The sequence below is a fragment of the Lichenostomus cassidix genome, chromosome 4 (genome assembly GCF_008360975.1).
Source record: "Lichenostomus cassidix isolate B80296 chromosome 4, HeHo_3.0, whole genome shotgun sequence".
Lineage (NCBI taxonomy): Eukaryota > Metazoa > Chordata > Aves > Passeriformes > Meliphagidae > Lichenostomus > Lichenostomus cassidix.
In genome coordinates, this window is record NC_139484.1 from 9,678,649 (window position 1) to 9,698,032 (window position 19,384).

Consider the following 19,384-nt stretch of genomic DNA (forward strand, 5'->3'; position numbering starts at 1 on the left):
ATGGCAGTAAAGCTTGGGTTCCTCTAACCAAAAGATTAGGGGAGTGGAATCACTCTTGGCAACCATTGGGAGGACACTAGAAGATGGTCCAGACAGCGATTTATCCCAGCTGAGAGCTGAACTACCTTTCTGGAAGTGCTGATGGGGCAGCTGATGTCAGGAGAGGCCCTCAGCACTTACCTAAAGAAAGTGCCTTGAGGGAGATGGAAGGAATTGACAGCAGCAACCCTCAATATATTGAGAAAAATATTTTATCCACTTGTGCAAATATATCCTGTTTGCATAAATGGTTCTGGAAATGCTGCTGATCTCTTCTTCTCATACCTGCGTGTGTGTGTGGCATTGACTATGCACCCCAGGGATTTTTTTATCTCTTTTTGCTAACACTGAGGAGTTTTCACATCCCTGTTTGGTAAAATGGCTCTGCATCAGCCAAGTGTGGAAAGGGTTTTGATAATGTTCAAGGTGAAACACTTGTCAACTCTCACTTTATCCAGGAACGGATTATCTGGGCTGTGGAATAATGAGGTCATGTCTTTACTCCACACCGCTGGCAAGAGCTTCGGATTTCACACAGGGGCAGCTGCTTACACCAAGCCTGCTCTGCTTAATGCCTTTAAAGCTACCCTGCTTTCCTGTCAGCAAGTTCTCCCCAAACTGAGGGGGTGAAACGTGCTCACACAGCCTTGTTTGCAGTGCCTCTGGGTGGGGGTGCCTGGTGCTTGGATTGCTGTCCTATCCCCGAGTTGGGTGTGTGGGATGTGGGAGTAGAGGATGTGAGAAGCAGAGTGACCTGTGTGTTGCTACCCCACCTGTTGTGCAGGAATATGGAGCAGGACTTGGTGGTGGGTGGACCCAAGCCATGAGGCTCTTTCCAGGTGTCCCATCATCAGCTTACAGTCTGAATCTTCAGCCTTAATGCAGAGCTGTTGCAGTGAGAGTGGCCATGAACATGAAAGATCCCTAAAGCACACAAGTTGTGGGTGTTAAAGCCTATGGGTGCTTAAGCAGATTAGCAAACAAACAAATCCTTTAATATTCTGGAATGCTTCCTCACCACCTAAGTAGGGATTATTCCACCAAGCGAGCAAATTCTACCCTTCTACCTATTGTAAAGTCTGCCTTTCAGATAGCTGTGCTCTTAGGTTGTAAAAAAAAAAAAAAAAAAAAAAGGAAAATCTGAAAGCATGTTGAAAATGCCTGTGTGGGTTTCAAGAAAAGCACAGAAATGGTAAAGAGCTGTTAAAAATGTTCAAGACCCTGTGAAAACTGAGGTTGCTGCAGTGCTGGCAGTAGCATATGTAGGATGCTACACTACAAAGATTGCTGCAATTTTATCCTTAAGATTTGTTTTACAGAGCTCACTACCACTTCGTGTACAAATATGTGACACAACTCACCCACGACTTTCTCCTTAGCACTGTGAAAACCTTGGTTAAAGTGTCAGCTTTCTATCTGAAACATGCAGAAACAACCGGTTACCTTGGTCTGATTCCACTTCCAGGCTTTCATCATCTGTGATTTTGGTAAAAAGCTGCTTTTGTTAATGTGTAATGCCTCATAGTAACCGGTTACACTTTTACTACAAAGGGGTGTTTTATTTTCCCGAGGGATGAATAGTAATCAAGGATCAGCTGGTAGTGCCAAGTGCCCTGATAACACAATTGGCTGCATACAGCTTTGTTAGGCCCCTTCCTGCACTGGCTGGCTGGGGAGACTTAAGAGAAGATGTTGGGAGAGCTGTTCTTTACCTACTTGGCTGTTGCAGAGCTGAATTTTGGATCACTTTGTCAGCTGGGTGAGGAGGTAAGCACCGGCTTCGGAGCACATGAAGCCCTTACTGAATAAGGACAGCAAGGGCAGGGTGGGAGAGGGCATAGATGGAGAAAATGTTTGAAAATAAACATCGGAATTAGAAAGATTACTCTGAATTCATCACTGACTGGTTTTAATGTGGAAGGGTAGGGGGGTTGGTGGAATTGGAAGGAGACACGAAGTGGGAATACTGATTGTAATCAGATTAGGGGCTGATTTGTGTTATTTTGATGCTGATTTAGGTGAGCTGGAGGAGGGCTGCAGTCACCTTGGCCCTGTGGTAGGAAGTGTTTCACTGCTAAGCACAAAGTGGAGTCTGGCTTTGATCTCATTAACCCCATCAGCACTGGAGTAGCAGGTGTGTTTCTGAAGCTTGACTCTTTCAGACACTTGAGGTGCATAGAAAGTGGCAGAGATTACTTCAGAACAAAAAGAGGTAAGACATAGATCCTCCTGAATTTTTTCAGAAATTTAGAGTCTGGTAGTGGTATCAAGAGGGAGGAGGGGAGTTTGCCCCTTTTCTCAGTGAGAAGAGGAAAAGTTGGGGGAATAAAAATCTGAAGAGAAGTGCGGAGGAAGAGAAATTAGTAGAAAGCATGTGTGAAACGTTTCGTTCTTTCCTCTAAGTGTGCTCATTGTTTATTCCTAAACTCCACAAGAAAAACAATGAGATGGCGAAGAAGGAAAACCCACAGCAACAATAATAGGAAGAGCATCTTGGAGATGGCTTTGCACAAAGGTGGGCTTTATATCTTGCAGTCAGATCTGTTAGGATGGGACTTAGCCTGGTTTTTGAGAATACTCAATATCCTTAATAAGTGCCCTGTGGTTTTAAGCTGGATTTATTCTGGATTGTCTTGGGAGGGACACAGCCACAGAAGTTGAGCCCAAGCTGTGCAGACTACTTTGAGATCTCTCATTAAAGAATAGGATGTAGAAGTAAAGTTTTATGTTGGCTCTAAAATTCCACTGTTCCATCGATTAATTCTGTTGTGACTTCAATAGTAGAGTTTGTGGAAGGAAAATAATGGTGGTTATGACTTGCTCAGACCCTCATGTTGTAGCACACTTGTCCTAAGTGAGGGCTGGAAACAAAACTCACTTCATAACCTCAGGTTTTTAAATTATTCAAAACATAATTAACTGTTTTGAAAGGGTAGTTGGAGGGTTAAGCTAGGAAGGACAAACTGGTAGGGTAATAACATCTATATTAAAAATAAAAAAACCCAACTAACCAACACAGATGTAACGTGTTATATAATCTCTGTTAAACTTGCTCTGGGAAACCCTCCAAGAGCCAGTGTCAGTCTCCATTTTGTACAAGTCTGTACATAACCTTTGTAAGAATTTGTGTGAAGTTGGGTGGGGAAACAGAAAGACAAAGTTAGAACAAAATGTAGCCTGGCCAAAGCCTTTCTGTGATGGCACATTCTGAGCAGGGGCAGAGGGAGGTTTGCTCCTTCCTGGGCCTTCCCACCAAGCCACCCCCTCGGTGCAGAGGTGCTATCAGCCTGTGTTTGTTGCTTACAGATAAAGCAATTAATTTAATGACTGCTAATAAAAAAAATTATATAATAAGATATGGGCTATGCCATAGAGGTAATTTGTTTTCCAGGAGCTCAGTCACTGCCTGTCTCACCATAGATGGTGTTAATTTACCTCCCATCTGAGAATAACTTGGAACAAAGTGGTTGGAAGCATGGTGTTTGGATACAGGGGGAAAGGTGCTGAAAACAGAGGAATTATAGTAATAAATCCTTTTGTGAAATGTGAAAGAAGCTTTTAACACTTTTCTGACAAAACATCAGTCCAACTGTATCGATCTACTCCTGCTGAGCTCTTGTCAACTTGTTCTTTATTCCTTCCCTAGAGCTACTATCCTAGTCAGCTCTTCTTGGACACCTTTGGAAGTCATCTTTCTTAATACAGGCATTGTTGTGCTGCTTCCTTCCCATTCCCTGCCAGGAAGGATTGTTTTCCTTTACACAATTCAACAGAGCAGCCACTGGTGCTGAAAATATTGATAATGTGGAGGTGATTTGGAATATGGCATGTTTCCTTAAACAAAGTAATGCTGTAACATTCCTAAGCTTTGGTTGAGCTATCCTGTCATGAAATACACTGAAAAATTTTTTTTTCAGGCTTTTTTTTCTTTTAGTCCAAAGTCCAAGTTTAAAACAGAGACAATGGACCAACTGTCTTCTGTCTAAGCTACCTTTACCAGGAGCAGTCGAGCTAGTTTAGCTGTTCCTCAAGGAGCAAGCAGGGAATAATTCCACATTTACTACATCTCTGACATTTACTTTGCATCTTTGTAAACACAAACTAGGATACATATGGGTATCTAAGTACCTACCAGCACCTGGAAAGATGGATGGAATTTAGAAAATGCATGCCTTGGACGTTCTCAGCATCTCAGCTTGGTTTTCAGCTTGGTTGGTACCTGATGAGGTACTTCCTTTCAACCTCTCTTTTCTTGGCCCAGGGAGGTCAGACGATAGGAATTCTCCCTTCTGCCTTAGAAAGAACACTCTGAGCAAATTATTCTTTCTGTATCTTCCTAAGAAGTGCTGAGCACTTTTACTTTCAAGCAATTGGCACCCTGGAAAATTAAGTCTGCAGGAGCTAATGAGTCTACAGGAGTGTTTGTAATTGACTCAAAGTTGTTGTTTTTTCATGTGGCATGTTTTAAAAAAACATCAAATGGTTTTTGAAAGGTAATTCTTGACACCAGCCCAGCTCCAAAAATGTTGTTTTCCATTTACTTCCCATGTTTCACACTCTTTGTGTGTGATGAAATATGAGTAGTGCTACTGCTGAGCTGCCGTGCTCTTGTAGGCTTGTGGTGAGAGATCTTTTCCATGTCTTTTCAACCATAAAAGAGTAAAAGAAAGGTGTGGTCTTGGTTTGTTTGTTTTTCCCCCTGTACAATACCTGCAGCAAAGACCAAGAATATTGTAAAAAGTACTGAAAACTGGATCTTAGGTGCATAAGGTTTAAATTTTCTGGAAATGTGACATTTGGAGGAGAATTAGAAAAGTCATGTTGGTTTGCTGTGAGAACAGAGTGGTGTTTAAGTTCTAACAGATTGATGTTTGGGTTTTGGTAATTGCCCTCCACAGGGCTGAAATCCAGCCAGGTGGTGACAGCTATTTCACTACTCTGAGAGGTATGGACATAAATAATAGCTGAGCAGTTGACCTCAATATCTGCTGAAGGTGACGATGACCTTTCTTGAATACCCTGAGGTCTCTGTCTGCCCTTCCATGTAGAAAAGGCTAGAACCCACTAGGGAATTGCTGTCAGGGATTTTTTTTTCTTTTATTTAATAAACAGGATAGGGAATTGCTGCAAACACTGAGTTCAGCCAGGCAATGATGTCCACAGTTCTAGGCTAATATAAAACATGTTTTGTATTTTTCAACTGGGCACTTGTGGCTAGCACAGGTCTTTCCCATGAGAACTTTCTCCTGTGTTTTATAAACAAAGATAAAGTTTGGATGTTATTAAAACAGTGTCTTGAGATTTGGACAGTTCAGGCCTGGCCAATCAGGCCTAGGGGGAGGTTTCTGACTGACCAATCTGGGTGACCTCTGAAAAGTCTATATAAGTTGGAATCAAAATAATAAAGCTCTCTTTTCTATGCCACGCTGAGAATCCAGGTTTCTTCTCTGCTAGCGGCTCAACAGCGACAGGCACTCTTTATTGAGATGGTTCTTTAAGGCTGGATTATACCACTGCAAATCTATGGAAAGAGCTGTAGGCAACAGTGTCATCCCTCCCTTGGGAATGCTTCAGTATTACAGTGCTGCTCCAAGAAATGTCACCTTGCAGCAGCATCACTGCAGTGCTTTGGAAGGTTAGTGTGAAGGCTGCTTTAAAGGGAAATTCCATTTTCTGCATAAATTTTGAAACCACTGGACTTGGGAGGCAATAGATACAGGATCCTGACTAGGCTTTGTGATACTTTAAACATGGTATGTTTCAGCAATAGATGTGGTCTTTGTCCGTTGAAATTCTTCAGCTTCTCAAGGATAGTGTTTAATTATCAGGGAAAGAAACAAGAATCCCAGGAGTGGTTTCAAAATGAGAGTTATTGAAAGAATCTAAAAGAGGGTCCATCCCCCCAACACACACAAACACAGTTTCTGGTGTCACAACCTCCCCATGTTAAGACTGTGTCTGTACATGTCCTCCTGGGCAGGAGCCAGCAGGAGAGGCAGTGCAAGCTTTCCCCGTGGCTTGTGTGGAATTAGAGCAGCATGTCTCCCACCCAAAGGAAATGAGAGGGGTTTTCATCAGCAACCTGACAGTATGTGCATGGGCATGTGTGTTTTCTGTTCTTCACTGTCAAGGGTTTTCCCAGTCCTTTTTGGTGGGAGAAATCTGACCTTTTCAACCCAAAAGCTCTTGAAGGATAAGATTTTTTACACTATCTCCACAATACCAAAGTCTCCTGACTTCCTCAATCTCAAAGGGAACCACGGTTAACTTTGATTTCCCCAGGAACAGAATCCAGCCCTTGACACTGAATATTCCTTGGCAGGTAGTTGTTATTATGAAGCAAAATTCCAAGATATGACTGGCAAGCTCTTCTAGAGTACAACAAACCACATCAAACATGCAGGGGGTGTCTTGGCACTTTGTACTTGAATCGCCAAATGCCGAATCTGTCAGAGAAGACCCAGAAAATGGGGAAAGGATGAAAAGGTATTGGTCAATAGCAAGTTATATCTTAACATTTTCTTGTTGGGATGTGGCAAAGTGACTTCACTGTAGTCTTGCAGATGTGTAGTAAGTGATTTATCTTTTCAGCCGTGAAAAAGAAAGGATGTGGGGCTGGTTTGTTTGGTTTTTCCCCTGAGAAGTTAAAATCTGCAAATATTGAAGTGGATGATGTTGCAGCCAGAAATCCATGTGGCTCCTGTGGCGTGTTCCTTTTCCTGTAGCCAGTTTCTGGTGGAAAAGCAATGACAACTCCCAAGCTATTTGAGAACTGGCTCTCTGGATTCAAACTTCCTTGGCACCATTTGGTACAACACAAGTGTATGAAGGCTCAGGGGAAGAAATCACTATGAAAAAAAGTTACTTGTTGCACACTTCTCTTCAAGAGATCTGTGAAAAAAACTTCCTCCCTGCATGCATTTGCTTGTTAAAATCTCACTGAAACACCTTTTTTTGATAAAGGAGAACCAAGAACGTGACACAGACATGAAGCTACTGCTTCTCCACAGAAGCTGCTGTAGCTGTGAAGAGAACCTAAACTTTGGTTGTTGACACACTGTTCTTGAGAGTGACAAGAAAGATTGTGTTCATTAGGCCAACCTCATCCTTCTTGCTAAAAGCAGGCTCAGGTTTCCATGTACATTTTCAAATCAAATTAGAAACGCTGCTCCTGAGACCTCCTTCACCTGACAGTGACGGATTGCACAACCTGATAAACAGGAGGCATTCCTGGAGCTGTGCTAACACCCCAGTGGCCACAAGTGCTTGGATAATAGAAACATGCACAGAGACGTGTATTTAAATTAGCAGAGAGCTTCACCTCTTCCCCCAGTAAAGCAGCCTATTCCTGGGGAGTGGCCACTTCTCCAACAGAAATGGGAAAGGTTTGTTTCTGTGCAAGGAATTGTGTCTCAGTGGATGGTCTCCTAAGACAGGAGACAAGGAGCCACAAAACCCAAAATTTATGGTAGATAGGAATAAGTTATTATTGGTATTCAGCAATAAAGACAATTTTCCACCAAGCTGTTTACACAGGCAGAAGAAGTCATATTAGCTAAAATAGTTTACCGTTAATACAAAGTACTGAAGACATGGTCAGTACCTTAGCAGTGTATCTTGTGCAAGTGCAGACAACTTGTGTAGCAGCTAAACATGAAGGCTATGGAGGCAGTCCTCCAAGGAAGATTAAACTTGATCAGAAAACAGTAACGATGGATACCTGAAGGAGAGGTGTAAAGGTACCAGTTTCCTGTATGGCAACTAAGTAGTGGAAGGTGAAGAGACATGCTGTGGCCTACACTTAGGAGAGTGAAGTTTTGCCTCTGGTTACCCAAGGCAAACACCGGTTTCTTTGATACTATGCGAGAGCTGGGGATGTGAAAGTGTGTTTTCAGACTCTCGGCCTATTTTACAGACACTGGCATTTTCTTTCTGTTTAATTGGTGCTGAATTTCAGCACAGACCAAACCCCTCTTTCTGCAGCGTTTCCCCAGTGCTTTGATTCCACGTTCAAATGTTCATGAGGCAGGTTCACGTCGAGGTTCGTCCCTTTGTTCTCAGAGGTTTGCCTGGCTGCTGCTTTTTACTGTCTCCTCTGCCTCTAAGAAAAGCTGATGTTATCTCCTGAAGTGAAAACTCCAGGTTCTATTTGTAACTGAGGATTTCCTGTGTGCCTTTCCCCAGCCCGCGCAGTGACGGCAAGAGGCAGCAGCGCACGGGCTGAGTCTTCCGAGAGCTTTGAGAACAGTCCCCACACAGGAGCTGAAGAAATCCCCAGCCACTGGTACCTTTGATCTCAGATAAAGGTCAACCTGTCTGGTAGAAAGTGTGATGGGAAATGCTACCACATCAGCCTTCACTTTCTCTTCCTTACCCTGAAGTGATTTGCTGTGCCTGTTAAGGTATGCTTTCACCACTGCACCAATGGTGTTTGGCTCTTGGGAGCAGCTTTATTCATCTCATGCACCAGCTTAAGCCAGGGCAGACAAGATTTCATGTGAGCTGCTAAGAAACTGCCCACAGCAAGTACTTGTTATTACAGCAGTGCTTCATAGCTGTTGTTAGATTTTGTTGGTTTGTTGGGGTTTTTTAAATCATAGGATATTTTAGGTTGGAAAATACCTTTAAGATCACTGAGTCCAGCCATCAACCCAGTGCTGCCAGGTCACCACCAAACCATGTCCCTAAGTGCCATATCTGCACACCTTTTAAATCCCTCCAGGGCTGGCGACTCAACCAGCTCCCAGGGCAGTGTGTTTCAATGCTTTTGGTGGAGAAATTGTTCCTGATGTCCAATCTAAACCTCCACTGGCACAACTGGAGGCCATTTCCACTTGTCTTGTATAATGTATAATAGGCCTACTGCTGTGTTAAAAAATGAGTTATGCTGGTCTTATCCTAACAAGCACTGAGAGTTTTTGAGGCTCTTGGAGCACTGACACCTACAAAGTTCCACCTGGCACAACCTCAAAATCACTGACATGCAAAGCTTTGGGGAACTGCTGGTTCCAGTTTCTCCTGACACCACCTCTGCAAGATCATCACCAGTGAGGGAAGTACCTGACTTACACATGCTCCAGGTAAGACTGGAACAACAATTTCGTTCATAATTTTGTTATAAATGCTAATGGGGGTGTGTTTTTATTAGTCTTTGAATTCCTGTGTAACTTCAGAAATGTTGCAGCTCTGAAGGCTGGTTATTAACTAAAGGAAAATGCTTTTGCTGCTGAGTTTCCTCAAAGCCATGTTGGCTTTGTAACTGGTGCTGCTCAAGTTGAGGCCATGCCAGGATGTAGCCATAAGTGCCAGTTTATTCTTCAGAACGCACCTCTGCTTTTTCTAACCAAAACTTCTCATTGCTATAATTTCCAGGGAAAATCTAGTGAGATGGGCTTGTGTGAGGTGCAGGAATGTTTGCTTGAGCCTGTGGAGAGCTTTCGGATATTGCGGGAAGGTTTTCCCTTCTTTCAGTGAAGTATTACTTCAGGTGCCAGGTGACGGTAAACACCTGCCAGTATTCGTGGGTATTTGACTGACCCATTTAAACCCGGTATTATGTTTCTAAAATCAAGCTCCCACACTTGGCATAGGTTTTCTTAAGGTGGTACTGGCTTTAGAGATGTGAAAGAAGAGGTGTTGAGGTGTTTTTATGGTAGTATCCTAGGAAAACTGCATGTGGATTTCTGTGAGAACATAGTCAATTCATAAATGTGTTTTCAGTGGTGGGAGAGAGCCCTGCTATCTCCAAAGGCTCCAAGATGGACTTGCACCACTAAGATCACTCCACAGGAGTAATTATTTTCGTTTTCTTAGTAATTTCGATTGGATTTTTTGTTAATTTGAACTCTTATAGGTTCTAAAGTTTTCAGATGGATTTTTTGGTGAGACTGTTAGTATGTTTCAGATAACCTTGGGGCTGCAGTGATGTTTAGCCAAGTACTGGAAGTCTCAGTGATTCCAATACTTTGCACGTTGTTAGGAAATAATTCTCAGAATTTCGACGTGCTTTACATCACCTTCCCATGTTTTTTTGGTTGCCTGTTAACATACTCCACTCACTCAAAAAACTCAAACCAAAACAAAACCCCCCAAAACACACGTCAAAGATAATATCTGCCCATAAAATTTAATGGCTTGGAAAGCATTCCTGTATCTCTGTGGCACCTTGGCAGAGATGCAGTGGTGAGCTTTGGATGGGACCTTGCCGAGGCTGGGCTGGAAAGCCGGGAGAGAGACAGCCGGGTCAATAACCCGTATCATCTCTTGGCGCTGCAGTGCTAGCCGTAAAACGGTGGGAAGTGCCGCTTCCCATCTCATGGCAGGATGACAAGAGTGAATGATTCCCGAGCTCCTCTGCAATAGCCTGAAAGAAGCAGTAAATATATTGTGAATATAAACGAAGGGCTGTTCCACCTGGCTTGAACGGCGCTGATGGTAAAAGACAGACAAGAATCTCTCTGTAAAGCTGTCAGAGGAGCGTTGGCAGAACTTCAGCCCTTCAGCAGAGCCCCGCGTCCGGCGGTGCCGCGGCAGCAGCGCGGCCCCGGCTCTGCCCGCCCGGCCGAACTCGAGCGGGAGGGCAGCGTGTGCGGAGCGGGCAGCTCCGAGCTCCGCCGGGCCGGGCCGAGCGCCCGGGGCGCTCCCTCTGCCGGCGGGGCCGGGAGGAGCCGCGGCCGGGGGACAGCGCGGGGCCGGAGCCGGAGAGGGGAGGTTCTCCCTCCCTCCTTCCTCCCTGCCGGCCGCGGGAGCGGCGGTGCCCGGGCGGGAGCGGCTCCCGGCGGGAGGGCGGGGAATCCACGCCGGGATTTCGGAGGCACACTGACATCAGGGGGGCGCGGCCGGCGGCGGGCGGGGGCTGCGCGCTGAAAGGCGGCGGGGCGCGGCCCGAGTCACTCCGGAACGGCGGCGGGGCAGCGCGGAGCGGCTGCCGGCACTGCCCGGGCTGGATCCGCGCCGCCAATGTGCCGCGGGAGGCGGGCGCTCACCCCGGCCCTAGGTAAGCCCGGGCGGCGCTCGCCGCGCCGCACAGCCTCCTCCCGCCGGGTCAGGTGCGGGCGGGCGGCCGGGGGCTTCCCGCGCCGCGCTGGGGCGGCCGCGCTGCGAGGCGTGCGGGAGGTGCGGGCGAGCCGCGCTCGCTGCTCCGCGGGGCAGCGGGCGGGAGAGCTGGGGCTCGGCTCCCCGAGCCGGCAGCGCTGAGCTGGGCGCGATTCGCTGCTCGTAGAGAACCTACGGGTCGGTGCTCGCCCGTCCCGCCCGGCGCGGGGTCTCCGGCGCGCCGGAGCCTTGCGCGACTCTCTCGAGCCTGCGGAGACCTCGGTGCCAGACTGCGGCGTGCCGGGCGGCCTGTCCCCGCCGCGTCCTGCCCCTGCCCCGAGCCTGTCACTCGGCCCCCGGCAGCGACAGTCAGCACATGGCTGTGTGCAGGGAGCTCGCAGGGCCATTGCATTGCGCTGCCTCTGGCTTCGTTCGCAGTTCGCTGAGCTCTGCCTGGAGAGCCAGAGCCGCTTGGTGATTGCTTTAAAGAGAAAATAAAACAAAGTAAAAAATCAAAACAAACAAAAAAAACCCCAACCCAACCAAATCTTTCGCACCAGAGGTTGTGGTTGCACTTTGCCAGACGGGACTTGCGGCAAGGAGCATGCGGTGAAGCCGAGCGACGGAGCGGGACCGCAGCCCTGCACTCTGCGATCGAGAAGGGAAATAACAAACAGACGGAGCAGGAGCCGCGCACCCGCCGCCTATTCCCGGAGACTTGCATCGCAACAGCCCCGCTGCCTGCCGCAGCCTGCAGCCGCCTGAGGCTCGATCTAGACGCTCCGCTTTGCAGGAAGGGCTGGATTTGCTCCTCGTCGCCTCCGGACGGAGAGAGCCGCGGCCGAAGGAGAGCGCCGCTTCCCCGGGCGGCCCGGCCCTGCTGCATGCTGACCCCCGGGAGAGGGGGGCTGCGGCGGGCACCAGAGCGGGGCTTCCCTCCGCTGGCCCAGTGGAGACCGGCAAACGAGGGCCGTGTGGGTACGAGGAGCGCAGCCCGCCGGCCTTGCCCGCCCCGGGGGCCGGGAGGGCGAGAAGTCGGGGCCCCGCCGCCCCCCGCCCCTGGATTTGCCGTTCCCGGTGGCTCCCTGCACATCAGTAAGTCGGGACGCGCCGTGCGCTCACTCCGGGGCCGGCGCTGCAGAGGCGAGCAGGTGTCGCGGGGCGCTGCGGCGCCCGCCCGGCGAGGGGCGGCCCGACCACCGTCGCTCCGGCCCCCTCCCGGAACGGAGCGACCGGGCTGCTGCGGGAAGGCTCACTGGGGACCGCGGCCGCCTGCGAACGACCAGAACGTCAAAAACACCCTCCTAGCGCTCCCCGCAGGTGGGGGCCGGAGGGGCTGAGGCGCGGAGTGCCGAGCCGCAGTTCGGGTTGTCCCCGGGGCTGAGCGGCCGCTCGGCTGCCGCTTTAAGCGCAAGGCAATCCTCACTCCCGAGCCAGGGCTGGGCTGAGCTCTGCCTTTCCCTGTGGAAGAGGGAGAGAAGGAGGGAAGGGGAAAAAAAAAAAAGCAGCCCATGTTTTCATTCATAACTTCTTTTCCTTCCCCTTTTCCCCTCCTCTTCCTTCCTCTCCGTCAGCGCCGTGATCCGCTCCGCTCCGCTCGGGGCGCAGAGGGCGCCGCGCCGCCGCCGCCGCCGCCCGCCCGGGGCTGCGGGGAGCGGGGCGGGCCGGGGGGGCTGGCGGCGTGTCCGAGCGGGTGTGCAGAAGGGGAGGGAAGCGGGATCCCACCCCCGGGGTGCGGGGTGGGAGCGCAGCCCCGAGTGCAGAACCGTGAGGGCTCTCGCCGCCTGCGCCGTACGTTGTTTTATTATTTTGTTTTACTCATTTTTATTTTATTGTCCGGGGGGAACCACTTTACGAGCGATCTGCGCCGGGGTGGAGGTGGCTGGTTCAAATCTCGTCCCGGTCTGCAGCTGGGCTTGTCAGTCTGTGCGCCGCGTTGATGTTGCGCTTTCCCCCCAAAGATGGCACTGGATGTCTTTCGCATTTTCTTGGGATATTGTTTTTCATTCCCTAGGGAGCCCAGCTCCTGGCTGGTACAGCTGTAAATCTTTCCCTTTTCGCATTCATTCACCCTTGGTCTGTTGTGGATTTGTATTCAGTGCTCGTGAAGAAGGCGGCTTGTTGTGTGGGGTAGGAGGAAATTCTTTGCTGGAGGGTGGTGAGGCTCTAGCACAGGAAAAAGGTGTGGATGCCCCATCCCTGGAAGTGTCTAAGGGCAGGTGGGATGGTGCTGTGAGCAACCTGGTCTGGTGCCCCAGACCAGGGGCTTTGGAACTGCACGGTCTTTAAGGTCTCTTCCAACCAGGATTAGAACTGAGAATGTTTGGGTTTCTGTTTAATCTGGTGACCCTAAAGCCCACACAGGTGATGTTAGATGTAAAATGAAATCTCTGACTACTGGATGAGGACAAAGGCTTTGTGTCCTGGCAGAAGCTGTCACTCTCTGCCCATGGTGACTGCCTGTTAGGAGAAACCTGTCCTCTTCTTGTCCTTTCTGTGCTTCCACAGCACAGTGCCTTTTTCTCTCTGGAGTGGGGAACAGCTCCCTTCCAGCTGTGGTCTGGGTAGGCAAGACACTTTCTCAGGATGACTGGATGAGTTTTGGAAATGCTTGATAGCATTTACCTTTCTGTGCTTTCAGGTAAACACTTATGACATCTTGGGGGGAGTAAAAAGGGACTTTTCCTTCGGCTGACAGTAAAGAAAAGCAGTTTGTTGTCTTGGCTCTCTGCATAAATGTGGCACTTAGATACTTAGCTACATTTTTGTGTAGGTGCAGAACTGTCACTGCAATTTTCTCAGTGTTGCAATCTTCGTGTCTCCAGCTAGGCAGGATGGAAAGGGATGGAAATGTGTACCATCTCTACTCTTCTACCGTTTAAAAGATAGACTAGCAGATGTTCTGTTTATTTGAGAAGCTTTTAATCTGTTTGTGTTTTGAGGTTGTTGTTGAGGGTTTTTTATCTGCTCTTAACATTCTTATGAATCCTCAGGTACTTTTTGTCTGGCATCTAGTTCACCTAAGCCTTTTCTACCCCATTTTTCTTTCACACTCTGGCCTGTGGTCAGGTGATATTGGAAAGCAGGTTGTTTGCACCCTTGCTTTAATTTTATAAAAGAGCATATTAGATCTGTAGTCTGAGTTACTTTCTCATAGAAAATGTCTTGGCCACTTGACAGCACTTAGTTCAGGACTCTGTAATGCACATACGTCACTTTAAGAGGGAGACTTTCCAAATGCACTAGGAAGCAAATCTGTGGCGCTTTCTGATGCTGCAGATTCAGACAGAAGAGTGAGAATTGGGCATGTTCCACACTCTGCCATACGGAGCAAGAACGTGGTGGTGTTCTTGGCTGTTTCCAACTCAGTGTTGGGGGCATTCAGAATTGCTGTTGCTAGAGACAGATATTGAGTTCAGCAGCAAGGGAGAGGCACTTCCCATGGCTTGCCAAGTAAGCATACAAGTTAATACTGGATTTTAAATTTTTTTTTTAAATGGCATGGGGTCTCCTTTGCATTCCTCATCTATGATGCCATACCCAGACTCTCCCCATTACTGGACTTTGGCCAGATCCTCAGTATTGCTGTAATCCCTTGCTGAAAGTGATCAGTACCAGGTGGCTGGGGCAGTTTGGGGTTTGGCAGATCATTTCTGTTCAAAAAGTATCCCGTGCTTCATCCCTCTGCTGCCCTTGATCTCGTGTGTGTGTGTATATATGTACACACTCGGTGTTTATTTACATCTTCTGTCTCCTTTCTTATTTTAGGATTTCAGATGCATGCCAGGTTCCTGCTGAATGCCAGCAGCAGAGATCACTACAGATGGAGCCCCAAAGTCAGCATGGCAGCGGTGGTTCCCTGGTGGTGATTCAGCAGCCCTCCCTGGACAGCCGGCAGCGCTTGGACTATGACAGGGAGAGCCAACCCGCGACCATCTTGTCACTGGACCAGATCAAGGCCATCAGGGGCAGCAACGAATACACCGAAGGGCCGTCCGTGGTGAAAAAATCGGCTCCGCGGACGGCGCCGAGGCAGGAGAAGCACGAAAGGACTCACGAGATTATACCGATTAATGTGAATAATAATTACGAACACAGGCCCGGCCACGTGGGGCACGTGGCGCATCAGCAGAACGCCAGGGCTCCTGTCCTGAGCCGGTCGACCAGCACAGGGAGCGCGGCCAGCTCCGGCAGCAACAGCAGCGCCTCCTCGGAGCAAGGGCTGCTGGGGCGCTCGCCGCCGTCCCGGCTGGGCTCCGGCCACAGATCCGAGCGGACAATCCGAGCGCAGCCCAAGCAGTCGTCCCTGCTGGCGGACGATCTGAAGGGTCCTTTGAAAGAGGACTTGACGCAGCACAAGTTCATCTGCGAGCGGTGCGGGAAGTGCAAGTGCGGCGAGTGCACGGCGCCGCGGGCTCTGCCCTCCTGCCTGGCCTGCAACCGGCAGTGCCTGTGCTCGGCCGAGAGCATGGTGGAGTACGGCACCTGCATGTGCCTCGTCAAAGGGATCTTCTACCACTGTTCCAACGACGACGAAGGGGACTCGTACGCGGATAATCCCTGCTCCTGCTCCCAGGCGCACTGCTGTTCTAGGTACCTGTGCATGGGAGCCATGTCCTTGTTTCTGCCTTGCTTGCTCTGCTACCCTCCGGCCAAAGGATGCCTAAAACTCTGCCGGGGGTGCTACGACCGTGTCAATCGTCCGGGCTGCCGGTGCAAGAACTCCAACACGGTCTATTGTAAACTGGAGAGCTGCCCCTCCCGGGGTCAGGGCAAGCCCTCATGATTTTGGGAGGGAGGTTTACTTCCTCCAACTTCAGTTTTTCAGGTTGTAGCTGATTTTTTTTTTCTCCTTCCCTCTTTTCTTCTTCCCCCCTCCTCTCCCATTTTGGGAGGACTGTTCTTTCCCTTTCCTTTCTGTCTCCCCAACTTCAGATACACGAGTTCTTCCCCTTGCATCTTTGCTCTCCTCCTCCTACTGACTTGGCTGAGTGTGGAGCGTTTCACGTAGTCATTGCTGCTCTTTGGTAAGTGTGGACTCGGTATCTGCACCTGCCGCTCACTTGGGCAGGCTCCTTGAGTTTGTAACTGAACCACTCCTGAAAGAGACAGTGAGGGCTCACTGTGCTCTTGAAGCTTCCTGCTCTGTGAATATCTTCCCAAAGATGTTTTTTTTGTTGGTTTTTTTTTGTTCTCAGCAGTTTGTGGGTTTTTTTCATTAACCTCCCAGGTGCCAAGGAAGAACAACTTTCCTGAGTGAGCTGGATTGTGAAATAACTTTTCTTGTGTGTTCTTTCTGGAGAGGGATGTAAAATAAAGGCTTCACCAAATGAAAGGCCTGACTCTTCTATAAGCAGCCTGCTTCTTTTTGCATCTTTTTCCCCCCTCTCTTTTTGTCTTTTGGAACATTCTCAGACCTGAGAATTGCCCTGCCTACTATTTTTTTTTTTTTTACATTTTCAGTGTAACTTCAGTTTTTGCTACCGTATGTAGATCTTCACATTGGAGACATTGTGGCTGCAACATACTCATTTCTTTTGCTGTCCAATCTTTGAAGGATATTGCTCACTCAACCCTCCTAATCCCATTTTTATAGTCCGTCAGTATCAGTTGATATTAAAGTTGGTGGTGTTCATATATCCAAACAGCTTTCAGGTGTCATTGAGTCACCTAAATGTTCTTGAATCCTTCAAGTTTCTTGTGATCCTTTGGCTTAGTGAGTTTAGCTCTGCTCTGTACTTTATAATTTTATTCTGTCCCTGTTTTATTGCCTTAACCACAAATTGTGGTCCTTTTTTGTATATTTTATGTATAAAACACAAAGTTGAATCCCAACTATTTTTAAGACAAAAGTCTGTTAAAACTTTTTTTATTGTAAAGAATATTTATTATGTGAATCTCTATTATTTTATGATATTTATTGCAAAAGACTTTGAAAATGTACTCATGTCTGAATATAACAAAATATCAATACTTAACGAAATAAGGATGACACGAAGAAAGTACATATGTTAACTATAATGCAGAAAATATATTAATTAATGAACATGGCTCTGGAGTTCTTTTGTTACAACGACAGGTTGTGAGCTACATGTGTATACTGCTGGGCTGTTCCTCCTTCAGGTCTGTCAGGTGGCAGATAACCTCTTATTGATACTTCAAAGCCACTAGTCTGTGCTCTAGTTTAGTTTACTTTATTTTAAGTTCAGGCCAACTGTATATCAAGTAAGTTTTTGCTACGGGATGTTTAATACAATTGGATCTATGTTGTGCTTAACAGTGCCAAGAAATGGAGGCTCTATTTATTTACCAAAGCATTTGGAAATACAGTTGTGGAGGAGGAAACCACAACTTCCAAGCTGGGGTTTTTTTTTGTTTCTCAAGGAATACCACATTAACATGCAAAGCCATTTAAAATTTTCCTATATAAGACTTCTTGGCTGGTTAATTTGTGCAGCAACTGAAGAAATTAATCTCTCCAGCTTGATTCTAAATAAAAAGCTAGAGGCAGGATGAAAATAGTGATTTTGTTGCTGTAGTTTGGTAGCTTTGAAATCTGGGAATGTGTGTGTGTTTGGGCCTATGTCTATGACTTACTTGGTTCTTTTCCCATACATTTTCCAATGTCAACTGAATCTTCTGTCTTTAAATTAAAGGCTCTTAAGGGTGACCTAAGTGTCACAGCTACTTATGGCCATTTAACACACATTCAACAGAAAAAGCTTTTCATTAAGAGTGAATGGGGAGACCTCATTCTTTTCCTCATGTGGGTCAAGGTTACATCACAATTCTCCCAAACTTTAAATGGATGTAATTTCACGTGGTGTTCAGAGTAAGTGGTTCTGGAGAAACTCCACTTCAGAACACAGTCATGACTTGACAAATTGTGTTATATCTTGATTTTTTTTAAGTCCTGCTGCTTTGAATTGCTATATTCAAGCTGCTCTGACTCCCAGCAATCTGATGATTTGAACAAGCTCACACTTTGTAGTTAATTGCATCCCAGCTGATGCAGTGCCATGGAATGAAGCTGACTGAAAAGCTACATTTTTATTAAACAGTACAGATGACCTCTGAGAGGTATAAAGTGAAATCACCACCTGGCTCCACCTAGGAACCCTCTTGATTTGCAGGACGCGGGTGGTACTGCCGCTCTCTGTGCGACAAAAGTGACGGGCTGGGGGGCTCGTGGGGCAGGAACCTATGTCCAGCGGATGTACAGGAATTCAGCTTTCCAAGATGTCCTGAGATGAAGCACAGCCAGGAGAAGAATGTTCCTGAGGAGCTGAGACTTGCACTCCTTCACTATCAGCGCCGTGTCTCTAACAGCGACAGCTGCAAACAGCCCCGGGGAGACAATGGAGGCCTTGTGTGGCACTGGTCAGAGATGTCCACTGCTAACTGTGTGCTGACACTCAGGAACACGGAGCCAACTGCCTCTCCACAGCTGGATCCCAGCCAGCTCTCTGCTCAGTGCCTTTGCTCCAAGGGTGCTGCTTGTGCCTCTTCAAGGAAAACCTTACACTGTGTACCTCTGTCTCTTTTTTTTTCAGCCAGGTGACTTATCTGGGGGTTTGGGTCAGTTCCCAGCAGAAGAAATCCCAAAGGACCCACATGTACTCCATCCTTTATTGACTGACGTCCATCACCAGCTATGTCACGGCACTGTTTCAGATCTCTTTTTTTAAAACAAAATCAACAAAATCTATGTTCTAGTTTAGTCACACTAATGCTCCCTTTACTAACTAGATCTTGGGAATAACTTCAGGTTGCAGCTCCTATGGAGAAAAAATTGACTTGGACTTACACAGCAATGAGAAGAAAACAATTCCTTGCAGGTCTTACATGGTTTTCTAATTGCCAGGTAGAGCAGGCAGTGTTAAAAAATGAGAATAATGTGTTTTTTTCTTAGGTTAGATGCTGTATGGTTTGTATTTACCATACATATATATTTGAGTTCATTTTGGGGTACTCTGGAATGTAAGGTCATTGCCATTATGTCATGGAAATGACTAGGAATTCATTCAGGCAGATGGATTTTGTGGTATAGAGCTACTCAGGGTTGCATGAGAGCACATGAATGTCTTTCCAGCTGAAAGAAAATAGAGCAAGCTGAGAGATGATGAAATAAAGCTGTGAAGCCTCCACAGCTTGAAGAGACACTAGTTACTCTAAATATGCCCCAAGTGGTCAGCCATTCCAGTCTGTTCTACTTTCCACAGTGGAATAGCCATCCAAGGACGTGGTGTTCTGTTGGAAAGGGGTTTGCTGAGGTCTGAGGGGATTTCCAGCAATTAGGGCACTGAAGTGC

At 47.5% G+C, this 19,384-nt stretch overlaps 1 protein-coding gene across 4 annotated transcripts; it reads left to right on the plus strand.

Moving 5' to 3' along the window:
- The first annotated feature begins 1,189 nt into the window (after positions 1-1,189).
- SPRY1 (sprouty RTK signaling antagonist 1) lies at positions 1,190-17,119 on the plus strand. Of its 4 annotated transcripts, XM_085057846.1 has the most exons (4): positions 1,190-1,806; positions 2,058-2,251; positions 8,224-9,119; positions 14,842-17,119. In XM_085057846.1, exon 4 carries the CDS (start codon positions 14,897-14,899, stop codon positions 15,857-15,859), a length of 963 nt encoding a protein of 320 aa, XP_084913972.1. In that variant the 5' UTR covers positions 1,190-1,806; positions 2,058-2,251; positions 8,224-9,119; positions 14,842-14,896; the 3' UTR covers positions 15,860-17,119. The 4 variants fall into 4 exon arrangements, with proteins under 4 accessions (XP_084913972.1, XP_084913970.1, XP_084913971.1 ...); XM_085057844.1 differs by lacking the exons at positions 1,190-1,806; positions 2,058-2,251; positions 8,224-9,119 and adding an exon at positions 10,921-11,035; XM_085057845.1 differs by lacking the exons at positions 1,190-1,806; positions 2,058-2,251; positions 8,224-9,119 and adding an exon at positions 12,037-12,168.
- Positions 17,120-19,384: the final 2,265 nt, after the last annotated feature.